The 13,721-nt window shown below is 44.2% G+C and overlaps 1 protein-coding gene across 1 annotated transcript in view; it reads left to right on the plus strand.

Moving 5' to 3' along the window:
• Positions 1-626: 626 nt before the first annotated feature.
• TVP23A (trans-golgi network vesicle protein 23 homolog A) overlaps positions 627-13,721 on the plus strand; it is a 58,648-nt gene continuing 45,553 nt past the window's right edge. The window contains exon 1 of the mRNA XM_044303272.1: positions 627-656. Coding sequence (XP_044159207.1) covers positions 648-656 — 9 coding nt within the window. The 5' untranslated portion in view covers positions 627-647. The remainder of the gene's footprint in view (positions 657-13,721) is intronic.

The following is a 13,721-nucleotide window of genomic DNA, read 5'->3' on the forward strand; positions in this document are numbered from 1 at the left end:
AAAAAAAAAGAAACTTTTTTTCAGTTAAAATTTATTTTTACACTATTTAGACATAAAAAACCTACACATATAGGGTATCGTTGTAACCATACTGACCCAGAGAATGAAGGGCATGGGTCAGTTTTGCAAAAAATAAGCCCTCATACAGCTATGTGAACGGAAAAATAAAAAAAAGGTATTGCTCAAGGAAGATAGGGAAGGAAACTAAAAACTAAAAAACCTCCGGTATCCTAAGGGTTAAAGAAGGGACTTGGTCAAAGTGGACAACCCCTTTAAGGCTGGTCTGGGCAGCTCCTCCACCTTTCTTTGCAGACCTTCCACTATGTTACTGGTATCTCAAGGCTCTGTATTCTCCAGGGCGCCTATGGGTCATATACAACAGCTGGTTCGTGACAGAGGTATCGATCCCAGCACAATGCCTTGTGGCAATGGTAATCTGCGGAGTCTTCTTCCATATGGTCGCATTGCCCACTACTAACATGGCCGCTGCTAGCGTCAGCACAACACAGAGAATCCACCAATCATATCAGAATGGCCCATTACCTCTTCCAATCAGAGGACAGATATTCCCTAGCAACAGTACCCGCCCACGCCCGCATAGCAACAGAGGAGAGGACGTGTGAAGACTCATCACCACAGCAGAGAGGATGAAGCAGGTAAAGGTGAAGGCCGGGGTACACACCCGAATCTGGGCGACAGCACACTCGGAATTCAGAGGCATAAAGAGGAGACGTAGTGCGGGGCCTGGGACCATAATAACGCAGCGTGTCACAACGGGACAATCCCTGTACCCCCCTCCTTGCCCCCAGCAATGGTTTATCCCGTTTTAGCTCTTGGGTCTGTTCACACGTTGAGTTTTCTGTGGATTTACCAGGCTGGAGAGACGCAGAGAGAGTTTGCATTGCAGTGAATGGGATTGTGCAGGTGACAAGCTGGTTTATTCATTATTGTATTACACATTGTCAGATTTATTATAGACCAGCAGAAAACACAGGAGTGGGCGCTGTTGAGCAGGGCATGTGGGCACACCACAGTGCCAGCCCTCAGTGTACAAACCTCTTCATACAAGAGCCCCTCATGTCGCTGCCTTGGGACTTCCAGAAGGAGCAGATACATTTCTCACATCTGTCAGCAGGATCAGCCCTATTAACCCGACACGCTGGGCTGATCCTGCTGCTTCAAACAGGACCTTATTTTATTTTTATGCAGTTCCTGTGAATATGCAGATTAGTTTATTGGAGCACTAAGGCCTCTTTCACACGGGCGTCCCGGAGTTGCTCCAGAGGCGTCGCGCGTGCATTGCGGGAAAACCGCATGAGTAGGCACGCAATTGCAGTTCAGACGCAAGAATACAGGACCACACACGTCTGGCGCTATCAATCAAGGGAAAGGTGACTGAAGCTAATGGGTGGTGGTGATAGGGTGCTCTGACGGCTCAGGCCTGCCCTTCTGTGCTCCAATGACCTCATTGGCATATTTATAAAAACATAAAATTGTCGAGAATAAATAAGGCATAGTTTCAATCAGAAGGATCAATCCTACCAGTCGCAGGCAGTCTGTGTGGTTTAATGGAGTTGATCCTGCTGATAGATGGGTACAGTCACAAAATCTGCAGCATTTACAGTACCAGCAAAGTGAATGAAATGTCAGGAAAAATTTCTGCGTCAGGAATGGGTTAACTGGGGACAGTGCTGCTGCCAGTGGGGGAAGAGTGGTGCTGGGAGGTATTTTGTGCGGCATGGTGGTATCGGTCACTGCTGGGGAGGTAACGTGTGTCCCTGACCATGTAAGGCTACATTTGCCGCAGTGTTCATTGCACACAGATACTTTTACACAATGCCTTATGTGGCGGGTGGGGTTTGTGTGCCCGGGCTGCTGTGTGATCCCAGTCCAGCCCTGATACGCCGTTATGTTCCAGCCACCGCTCAGCCCATAGATGCCCCTCATATACTGTCCTCTAATAGCAATGGATGGCGACAGCAGTTGAACTGTAAACCTGACGCCATACAGTCCCTCTATATAGGAGAAGACGTGTAGGGTGGAGTGGTGGACTACCTCCATGGTGGCTTTCAACGTGGAACAAGTTTTATTTAACACTAGCAGAAGGACCCGGCTTCGCTCGGGTATATTTCATCTAATGTTTGTGTGTGTCGTTAAAAGATATCGACAGTATCCCCCATAACAGTGACCTCTACAGCACCCGCCCCCTTAACAGTGACCTCCACAGTCCCCCACCCCTTAACACTGATCCCCCCCCCCCCCCACAGTGCCCCGCCTCCTTAAAATGGAATGGGACCTCCACAGCATCCCATCCCCTTAACTTTGACCTTCACAGCAGCCCGCCCCTTTAACAGTGAGTTGCACAGCACCCCACTCCCTTGACAGTGACCCCCTCAGGAGCCCGCCCCCTTAACAGTGACCGCTACAGCACCCCGCCCCTTAACACTGACCTCCATAGGGGACTGTCCCCTTATCTCTGACCTCCACTGTTTCCTGCCCCCTTAAAAGAGAGCTCCACAGCACCCATCCCTTTAACAGTGATGCCACAGTACCCTGCTCCCTTAACAGTGACCTCCACAGTACCCTGCTGCCTTAACAGTGACCTCCATAGCAGCCCCTTTAATTGTGGCTCCTGCCCCCTTAACAGTAACATCCACAGTGAATGCCCCTTTAACAGTGACCTCCACAGCAGCTGCCCCTTTAATAGTGGCCCCTGCCCCCTTAACAGTGACCTCCACAGCGCCCTGCCCCTTTAACCCCTTCAGGACCCTTCAATTTTTCACCTTAAAGAGGACCTTTCACCGATTATGACACTGTGAAGTAAGAATACAGACATGGAGAGCGGCACCCGGGGATCTCACTGCACTTACTGTTATACCTGGGCGCCGCTCCGTTCTCCCGCTATGATTTCAGTCACTAAATTATGGTAGGCGGAGTCTGCCCTTGTTCTGCTGTATCGCTGGCCAATCGCAGCGCAGAGCTCACAGCCTGGGAGGTTATTTTCTCCCAGGCTGTGAGCTCTGCAATGCGATTGGCCAGCGCTACAGAAGAACAAGGGCAGACTCCGCCTACTATAACTTAGTGACCGAAGATACCGGAGGGCATAGCGGGAGAACGGAGCGGCGCCCAGGGATAATAGTAAGTGCAGTGAGATCCCCGGGCGCCGCTCTCCATGTCTGTATTCTTGCAAAAAAGAAGAAAAAGAATACCGAAACGAGAGCCGCACATCTAAAATATAACAAATTTATTGGAAAAGACAGACACAACACAAAATGATTAAAAATTGTCGTATACAACAAATCAAGGCCATGTAAACCATATATCAGTACATGCCATCCTGGCTCACCACAGGCATATGGACAAACCCCCACATCAATTAGTAGATAACAATAAAGTGCATGTAATCCATCAACAGGAATGAAAGATTCAAAATACTTATCATAAAAAGTATATCATGATGGGGGGCCTGCGTGGCGGTCAGGAGAAAAGCCCAACGCGTATCGCCAGACTTGCTAGCTTCCTCAGGAGTGGACTAGTCCACTACTGAGGAAGCTAGCAAGTCTGGCGATACGCGTTGGGCTTTTCTCCTGACCGCCACGCAGGCCCCCCATCATGATATACTTTTTATGATAAGTATTTTGAATCTTTCATTCCTGTTGATGGATTACATGCACTTTATTGTTATCTACTAATTGATGTGGGGGTTTGTCCATATGCCTGTGGTGAGCCAGGATGGCATGTACTGATATATGGTTTACATGGCCTTGATTTGTTGTATACGACAATTTTTAATCATTTTGTGTTGTGTCTGTCTTTTCCAATAAATTTGTTATATTTTAGATGTGCGGCTCTCGTTTCGGTATTCTTTTTCTTCTTTTTTGCATTGTCAATTTCATACCGTGAGCCGGCACTCTTTTTCCATTGTTGGAGGTGCCCCCAGCTATTGTATCCCACATGTCTGTATTCTTAGCTCACAGTGTCATAAACGGTGAAAGGTCCTCTTTAACCGCCTCCGGACCGCCTAACGCAGGATTGCGGTCCGGAGGCAGTCAATTTCTTCCTCCTTGACGCGCCGGCGCGTCATCTCGCGAGACACGAGATTTCCTGTGAACGCGCGCACACAGGAGTGCGCGTTCACAGGAACAGGAGGTAAACTAGTGCATCTACAGCCTGCCAGCGGTGATCATGCGCTGGCAGGCTGTAGATGTGATTTTTTTTAACCCTTGAAAGGTATATCAGACGCTGTTTTGTTAACAGCGTCTGATATACCTGCTACTTGGTCCTCTGGTGTCCCTTTTGCTTGGATCGACCACCAGAGGACACAGGCAGCTCTGTAAGTAGCACCAAACACCACTACACTACACCCCCACCCCCTGTCACTTATTAACCCCTGATCACCCCATATAGACTCCCTGATCACCCCCCTGTCATTGATCACCCCCCTGTAAGGCTCCATTCAGACGTCCGTATGTGTTTTGTGGATCCATGGATACGCAAAACACTCACACCGCGGATCTGCAAAACACGGACACCAGCAATGTGCTTTCCGCATTTTGCAGATACGCACATTGCCAGAACTATATAGAAAATGCCTTTTCTTGTCTGCAATTGCGGACAAGTATAGGACATGTTCTATAGGCTCTACAAAAAACGCAGTGTTCGCCTGATCAGGCCTGATCTTGTGCGCACACTTGGGTTCAGTCCGCCCCACCGCAGTGACAGAATATATTTTTTCTGATCACTGCAAAAACACAGTAAAATCGCTGCGGCGCTATAAAAAGATCACTTTTGAGGGGCATGGAGAGTTCATAGAAGAATATTTTTTTTTGGGCACAAGTTAGCGGAAATTTTTTATTTTATTTGTTTTTTCTTACAAAGTCTCATATTGCACCAACTTGTGACAAAAAATAAAATCTCACATGAACTCACCATACCCCTCACAGAATCCAAATGCGTAAACATTTTTAGACATTTATATTCCAGGCTTCTTCTCACGCTTTAGGGCCCCTAAAATGCCAGGGCAGTATAAATACCCCACATGTGACCCCATTTTGGAAAGAAGACACCCCAAGGTATTTCATGAGGGGCATGGCGAGTTCCTAGAATATAATTTTTTTTTTTGCCACTAGTTAGCGGAAAATGATTTTGTAAGAGAAAAAAATATATATATCATTTTCTGCTAACTTGTGCCCAAAAAAAAAATATTCTAGGAACTCACCATGCCCCTCACGGAATACCTTGGGGTGTCTTCTTTCCAAAATGGGGTCACTTGTGGGGTATTTATACTGCCCTGGCATTTTAGGGGCCCTAAAGCGTGAGAAGAAGCCTGGAATTCAAATGTCTAAAAATGCCCTCCTAAAAGGAATTTGGGCCCCTTTGCGCACCTAGGATGCAAAAAAGTGTCACACATGTGGTATTGCCGTACTGGGTGAGAGAAATATCTCTGTCAAATGACAACTTTGTATAAAAAAAATGGGAAAAGTTGTCTTTTAGAGAGATATTTATCTCACCCAGCATGGGTATATGTAAAAATACACCCCAAAAGACATTGCCCTACTTCTTCTGAGTACGGCGATACCACATGTTTTAGGGCCCCTAAAATGCCAGTGCAGTATAAATACCCCACAAGTGACCCCATTTTGGAATTAAGACACCCCAAAATATTTCGTGAGGGGTATGGCGAGTTCATGTAAAATTACATTTTTTGTCACAAGTTAGTGGAATACGAGACTTTGTAAGAAAAAAATTAATAAAAAAAAATATCATTTTCCGCTAACTTATGCCCAAAAATTTTTTCTAGGAACTCGCCATGCCCCTCACGGAATACCTTGGGGTGTCTTCTTTCCAAAATAGGGGGAAACTGCCCTGGCATTTTAGGGGCCCTAATGCGTGAGAAGTAGTTTGAAATCCAAATGTGTAAAAAAAGCCCTGTGAAATCCTAAAGGTGCTCTTTAGAATTTGGGCCCCTTTGCCCACCTAGACTGCAAAAAAGTGTCACACATGTGGTATCGCCGTACTCAGGAGAAGTTGGGCAATGTGTTTTGGGGTGCCTTTTTACATATACCCATGCTGGGTGAGAGAAATATCTCTCTAAAATGACAATGTTGTATAACATTTTTTGAAAAGTTGACTTTTAGAGAGATATTTCTCTCACCCAGCATGGGTATATGTAAAAATACACCCCAAAACACATTGCCCTACTTTTTATGAGTACGGCGATACCACATGTGTGACACCTTTATGCAGTTAGACCAACCTTTAAGAAAAAACTCACATATAATGTATAGATAACACTGGGGTCTAGTATAATATACTGAGCCAACCCAAAAACAGAACCAATAACCCCAAAGAAAAGTGGGAGACACACTTATAAAATATATGTAATGTATTGAGACATGATCACATAACAAACAATATATGAAACAAAAGGCACAAGTGTACAGGAGGGGGGGGGGGGGGGACCTCATGTAAGGAGGTCAGATACAACCTCTCTCCCAAACACCCAACTGGCAGGGAAAAAGATGTCACAGCCCTAGGTATACATCAGCATGAAAATTGTGAGAACTGTAGGTTCACTCAAAGTAACATGTACTGGTATGTACGTTGCATGCACAGAAAGATAAATGAAAAAATGTACAAATAGCACAAGGCAAACTAGCCCACCCAAAAACCTGGGATGGCCGCATAAGATATGCACATAGCCATTGAACTGTACAATACAGACAGAGGCAAGTGTGCCAAGTGCAGGTGGCAATAGAGATATAAAAAGAAATGTAACAACTAACCCAGACCCAGAGCATATGACCAAAAGCTGCACCTCGACATACGTTTCACCTGGAGAGGCTTCGTCAGAAGGTAAAGTAACAAACTGAGTTCGTCCTTAAATGGTGTGGTCCCCACAGCTGGCAGCTGATTAGCGCATCCGCCCAGTGTTGCAGGGATGACATCATAAAGACGCGCCACCCAGCCTACAGAGCAAGGCACGCCCACCGTGTCACATGACCAGACCAGGAGGAGGGAGCCGCATCTGACATCACGCAGCCACACCTCCCCGCCCTGATACTCTGATATGCTGTACGATTGAGCTGACTATTGGCAATTTTGATCTTTGTGCCCCCCATATATTGTCCTTCACATGTGGTTATCTTTCCACTGTCCTCTATACATTGTCTCCACCTGTCATATGTGCATCGCTCCGGTGCGCTGTCTGGCTGGCATTGTAGTGACGCTCCTATACCTGGCTGTCTCAGGGCCGGCCGATGTGCGTGTCATGTGATCGGACCCGGGGCGGGGAGGTGTGGCTGCGTGATGTCAGATGTGGCTCCCTCCCTCCTCCTGGTCTGGTCATGTGACACGTTTTTTACGGCGGCCCAGTCTAAGCGCTGCACGGCTCCCCCGTGCAGCGGGGAGCGCGGACCCGGCTCTCACATGAGAGCCGGGCCCTGCTCTAACAGCCCCGACCGGCAGAAGTGCCGATCCGGGCTGTTTAACCCTTTACATGCTGGGCGCAATGGCGCCCGCTGCATGTAAAGTGGTGACAGAGGGAGCGGACTCCCTATGTCTCCCATCAGCACCCCGAAAATGCGATTGCGGGGTGATGATGTGTTGTGAAGCTTACCTCGCTTCAGATCAGGGCCCCGAGCCTGTCTTCCATTATCTCCAGCAGGCTGTGCCTCTTTGGCGCAGCCTGCTGGTCAATCTTTGAATAGCATTGCTATTGAAATGTAATGCATTATAGAGATAATGCATTACATTTTAAAAGCAATCAAAATACTGTATATTATAGTCCCCTTGTGAGACTTTTAAGTAGTAAAAAAAATAGAAAAAACACACTTTTATTAAATAAAAAAAATTCCATAAAATAAAAAAATATGCCTTTTTTTTCCATTGAAAATACGCTTTTTCTAATTTATTCTTCGTTTCCACCGAAAAAAACGTAATAACAAGCGATCAAAAAGCGGCATTTACTCCAAAATGATACCAATGAAAAATACAAGTTGTCCTTCAAAAATCAAGCCCTCACACAACTCCATAGAAAAAGAAAAAAAAAAGTTATGGGTCTTGTGAAGTGGCAATGCTAAATCATTTTTTTGGTTAATAAAAGGGGTTTTATTGGAAAAAAAAGTAGTAAAACTTAAAAAAAATTGTATGTATTTAGTATCACTGTAATCGTACTGACCCAGAGAATAAAGATATTATGTTACTTGTACCGAAAAATTAACGCCGTAAAATTTATAATGTAAAAACGCAGTGGCAGTATTGCTATTTTTCCCCATCTCCCTCCCAGAAAGAGTTAATAAAAGTTAATTGAGAAAGTTATGTGTACCCCAAAATAGTGCCATTAAAAACTCCAACTTGTTCCGTAAAAAAAAGACCCCATAAAGCTATATAGATGAAAAAATAAAAAAGTTATAGCTCTTTGAACGAGACCATGAAAAATGGAGGAAAAACGCTTGGTCATAAAGGCCCATACAGGCTTGGTCACTAAGGGTTAAGCTAGGGGAGCTGAGGTGGTTAAGGACTAGGCTATTTTTTTGCAAATCTGACGTGTCTTTATGTGGTGATAACTTTAAAATGCTTTTACTTATCCAGGCCATTCTGAGATTCTTTTCTTGTCACATATTGTACTTCATGACAGTAGTAAAATTGAGTCAAACATTTTTATTTGTATTTATAAAAAATGCAAAATTTTGGAAAATTCCAAATTTCAATTTCTCTACTTTTATAACAGATAGTGAGTGATACCTCATATAATAGTTATTACTTTACATTCCCCATATGTCTCCTTCATGTTTGAATCATTTTGTGAATGTCATTTTATTTTTTGGGGATGTTACAAGGCTTAGAAGTTTAGAAGCAAATCTTGAAATTTTTCAGAAAATTTCCAAAACCCACTTTTTAAGGACCAGTTCAGGTCTGAAGTCACTTTGTGAGGCTTACATAATAGAAACCACCCAAAAATGACCCCATTTTAGAAACTACACCCTCAAGGTATTCAAAACTGATTTTACAAACTTTGCTAACTAGGGCTGCAGCTAACGATTATTTGAATAATCGATTAGTTGCCGATTAATTTCTACGATTAATCGATTAATCGGGAAAAACGTCAAAATTACAAAACAGAGAGGTTTATATGATCTTACTTGAAAAATTATGTTCAAAGGCCATATTAAAACAAATTGTGGACGACACTATTATGGGGGATCTGTGGACGACACTATTATGGGGGATCTGTGGACGACACTATTATGGGGGATCTGTGGACGACACTATTATGGGGGATCTGTGGACGACACTATTATGGGGGATCTGTGGACGACACTATTATGGGGGATCTGTGGACGACACTATTATGGGGGATCTGTGGACGACACTATTATGGGGGATCTGTGGACGACACTATTATGGGGGATCTGTGGACGACACTATTATGGGGGATCTGTGGATGACACTATTATGGGGGATCTGTGGACGACACTATTATGGGGGATCTGTGGACGACACTTATGGGGGATCTGTGGACGACACTTATGGGGGATCTGTGGACGACACTTATGGGGGATCTGTGGACGACACTTATGGGGGATCTGTGGACGACACTATTATGGGGGATCTGTGGATGGCGTAGTTATGGAGAGGGGGATCTGTGGACGGCGTAGTTATGGAGAGGGGGATATGTGCACTGTTATGGGCATAACAGTGCACAGATCCCTTTCCTCATAACAGTGCACAGATCCCCCTTCCCATAGCAGTGCCATACACAGACCCCCCCTCCTCCCCATAGCAGTGCTATACACAGACCCCCCTCCCCATAGCAGTGCCATAGACAGATCCTCCCCCCTCCCCATAGCAGTGCTATACACAGACCCCCCTCCCCATAGCAGTGCCATAGACAGATCCCCCCTCCCCCTTCCCCCTAACATCCCCGGCCCCGATGCTTGCATCTTTATTTTACCTTTTTACAATGACGCTCCCGCTCCTGTAACAGCCAGGCAGAGCGGACGGCGGTGTAACGTCACTCAATCACGTGACGCGCCTGCTCCGCCCACTTCATGAATGAAGGAGGCGGAGCAGGCGTGTCACGTGAGTGAGTGACGTTACACCGCCGTCCGCTCTGCCTGGCTGTTACAGGAGCGGGAGCGTCATTGTAAAAAGGTAAAATAAAGATGCAGCGACCGCCCGCCCGAATAGCAACGAATCGGCGATTATTCGATAACTGGATTCGTCGACAACGAATCCAGTTATCGAATATAATCGATTACATCGATTAATCGTTGCAGCCCTATTGCTAACCCTTTAGGTGTTCCACAAGAGTTAATGGAAAATAGATATACAATTTCATTTTTTTGGCCGATTTTCCATTTGAATCAATTTTTTCCAGTTACAAAGCAAAACAGCCAAAAAAAACCTCAATATTTATTGCCCTGATTCTGTAGTTTACAAAAACACCCCATATGTGGTCGTAACCTGCTGTACGGGCACACGGCAGGGCACAGAAGGAAAGGAATGCCATACGGTTTTTGGAAGGCAGATTTTGCTGGACTGTTTTTTTGACACCATGTCCCATTTGCCCATTTGAAGCCCCCCTGATGCACCCCTGATGCACCCCTAGAGTAGAAACTCCAAAAAAGTTACCCCATTTTAGAAACTACGGGATAGGGTTGCAGTTTTGTTGGTACTAGTTTAGGGTACATATGATTTTTGGTTGCTCTATATTACACTTTTTGTGAGGCAAGGTAACAAGAAATAGCTGTTTTGGCACCGTTTTTATTTTTTGTTATTTACAACATTCATCTGACAGGTTAGATCATGTGGTATTTTTATAGAGCAGGTTGTCACGGATGCGGCGATACCTAAAATGTATACAATTTTTTTAATTTATGTTGGTTTTACACAATGATTTCATTTTTGAAACAAAAAAATCCATGTTTTAGTGTTTCCATAGTCTGAGAGCCAAAGTTTTTTCAGTTTTTGGGCAATTATCTTGGATAAGGTATGATTTTTGCGGGATAAGATGACAGTTTTATTTTGGGGGTGCGTATGACTTTTTGATCACTTGCTATTACACTTTTTGTGATGTAAGGTGACAAAAAATAGCTTTTTTACACCGTTTTTTTTTACCGTGTTCACCTGAGGTGTTAGGTAATGTGATACTTTTATAGAGCATGTCGTTACGAACGTGGCAATACCTAATATTTTTAAATTTGTAAATTTATTTAAGTTTTACACAACAATATAATTTTTAAACAAAAAAAAATCATGTTTTAGTGTCTCCATAGTCTGAGAGCCATAGTTTTTAGATTTGTTGGGCGATTGTCTTAGGTAGGGTATCATTTTGTGGGATGAGATGAAGGTTTGGTTGGCACTATTTTGGGGTGCGTATGACTTATTGATCGCTTGCTATTACACTTTTTGTGATGTAAGGTAACAAAAAATTGCTTTTTTACACCGTTTTTTTTAAAATGGTATTTACCTAACGAGTTAGGTCATGTGATATTTTTATAGAACAGGTTATTACGGACGCGGCGATACCTAATGTCTACTTTTTTTTATTTATTTTAGTTTTACACAATAATATCATTTTTGTAACAAAAAATAAATCATGTTTTAGTGTCTCCATTTTCTGAGAGATATAGTTTTTTCAGTTTTTGGGTGATTGTCTTAGGTATGGTATGATTTTTGCGGGATGAGATGACGGTTGATTGGCACTATTTTGGGGTGCATATGACTTTTGGATCGCTTGCTATTACACTTTTTGGGATGTAAGGTGACAAAAAAAAAAGATTTTTTTTACACCGTTTTTATTTGGATTTTTTTTACGGTGGTCATCTCTGAGGGGTTAGGTCATGTGGTATTTTTATAGAGCATGGTGTTACGGATGCGGCAATACCTAATACGTATCCTTTTTTTTTATTTACTTAAGTTTTACACAATAACAGCATTTTTTAAACAAAAAAATGATGTTTTAGCGTCTCCATATTCTGAGCCATAGTTTTCTTTCTTTTTGGGCGATTGTCTTAGGTAGAGGCACATTTTTTGCAGGATGAGGTGACAGATTGGTACTATTTTGGGGGGTATACGCCTTTTTGATCGCTTAGTGTTGCACTTTTAGTGATGTAAGGTGACCAAAAAATTGTTTATTTAGCACAGTTTTTATTTTTTGACGGTGTTCACCTGAGGGGTTAGGCCATGTGTTAGTTTTATAGAGCTGGTTGATACGGACGTGGTGATACCTAATATGTGTACTTTTCTTTTTTCCCCTATTTAAAAAATATATATATTTCCCTTTATTTTGGCAACACCATAGACTATCATTATAAAAATTGTCGCGCGACAGACACATGTAGCAGTGTAGTTTGGTCCCTATGTATTGTGCGACTTATTGTCTTTGTGTAGCCAGATGTCTTTGTGTAGCCCTAGCATAAAGCTTTCCTACAGCAGTGAAGAAAAATGGCTGGGTTGTTATGGAAACCTGGAGTAAAAATGTATGTATATGGAGACTAAGGGCCTGCGAGCTTCTATTGGCTGATAAGGGTCATGTGACCGTGTGTATGGCAGTTGGGATATGAAGAGAAAGACTTTGTGAGGCTTACATAATAGAAACCACCCAAAAATGACCCCATTTTAGAAACTACACCCTCAAGGTATTCAAAACTGATTTTACAAACTTTGCTAACTAGGGCTGCAGCTAACGATTATTTGAATAATCGATTAGTTGCCGATTAATTTCTACGATTAATCGATTAATCGGGAAAAACGTCAAAATTACAAAACAGAGAGGTTTATATGATCTTACTTGAAAAATTATGTTCAAAGGCCATATTAAAACAAATTGTGGACGACACTATTATGGGGGATCTGTGGACGACACTATTATGGGGGATCTGTGGACGACACTATTATGGGGGATCTGTGGACGACACTATTATGGGGGATCTGTGGACGACACTATTATGGGGGATCTGTGGACGACACTATTATGGGGGATCTGTGGACGACACTATTATGGGGGATCTGTGGACGACACTATTATGGGGGATCTGTGGACGACACTATTATGGGGGATCTGTGGATGACACTATTATGGGGGATCTGTGGACGACACTATTATGGGGGATCTGTGGACGACACTTATGGGGGATCTGTGGACGACACTTATGGGGGATCTGTGAACGACACTTATGGGGGATCTGTGGACGACACTTATGGGGGATCTGTGGACGACACTATTATGGGGGATCTGTGGATGGCGTAGTTATGGAGAGGGGGATCTGTGGACGGCGTAGTTATGGAGAGGGGGATATGTGCACTGTTATGGGCATAACAGTGCACAGATCCCTTTCCTCATAACAGTGCACAGATCCCCCTTCCCATAGCAGTGCCATACACAGACCCCCCCTCCTCCCCATAGCAGTGCTATACACAGACCCCCCTCCCCATAGCAGTGCCATAGACAGATCCTCCCCCCTCCCCATAGCAGTGCTATACACAGACCCCCCTCCCCATAGCAGTGCCATAGACAGATCCCCCCTCCCCCTTCCCCCTAACATCCCCGGCCCCGATGCTTGCATCTTTATTTTACCTTTTTACAATGACGCTCCCGCTCCTGTAACAGCCAGGCAGAGCGGACGGCGGTGTAACGTCACTCAATCACGTGACGCGCCTGCTCCGCCCACTTCATGAATGAAGGAGGCGGAGCAGGCGTGTCACGTGAGTGAGTG

The sequence above is a fragment of the Bufo gargarizans genome, chromosome 8, assembly GCF_014858855.1.
Source record: "Bufo gargarizans isolate SCDJY-AF-19 chromosome 8, ASM1485885v1, whole genome shotgun sequence".
NCBI lineage: Eukaryota > Metazoa > Chordata > Amphibia > Anura > Bufonidae > Bufo > Bufo gargarizans.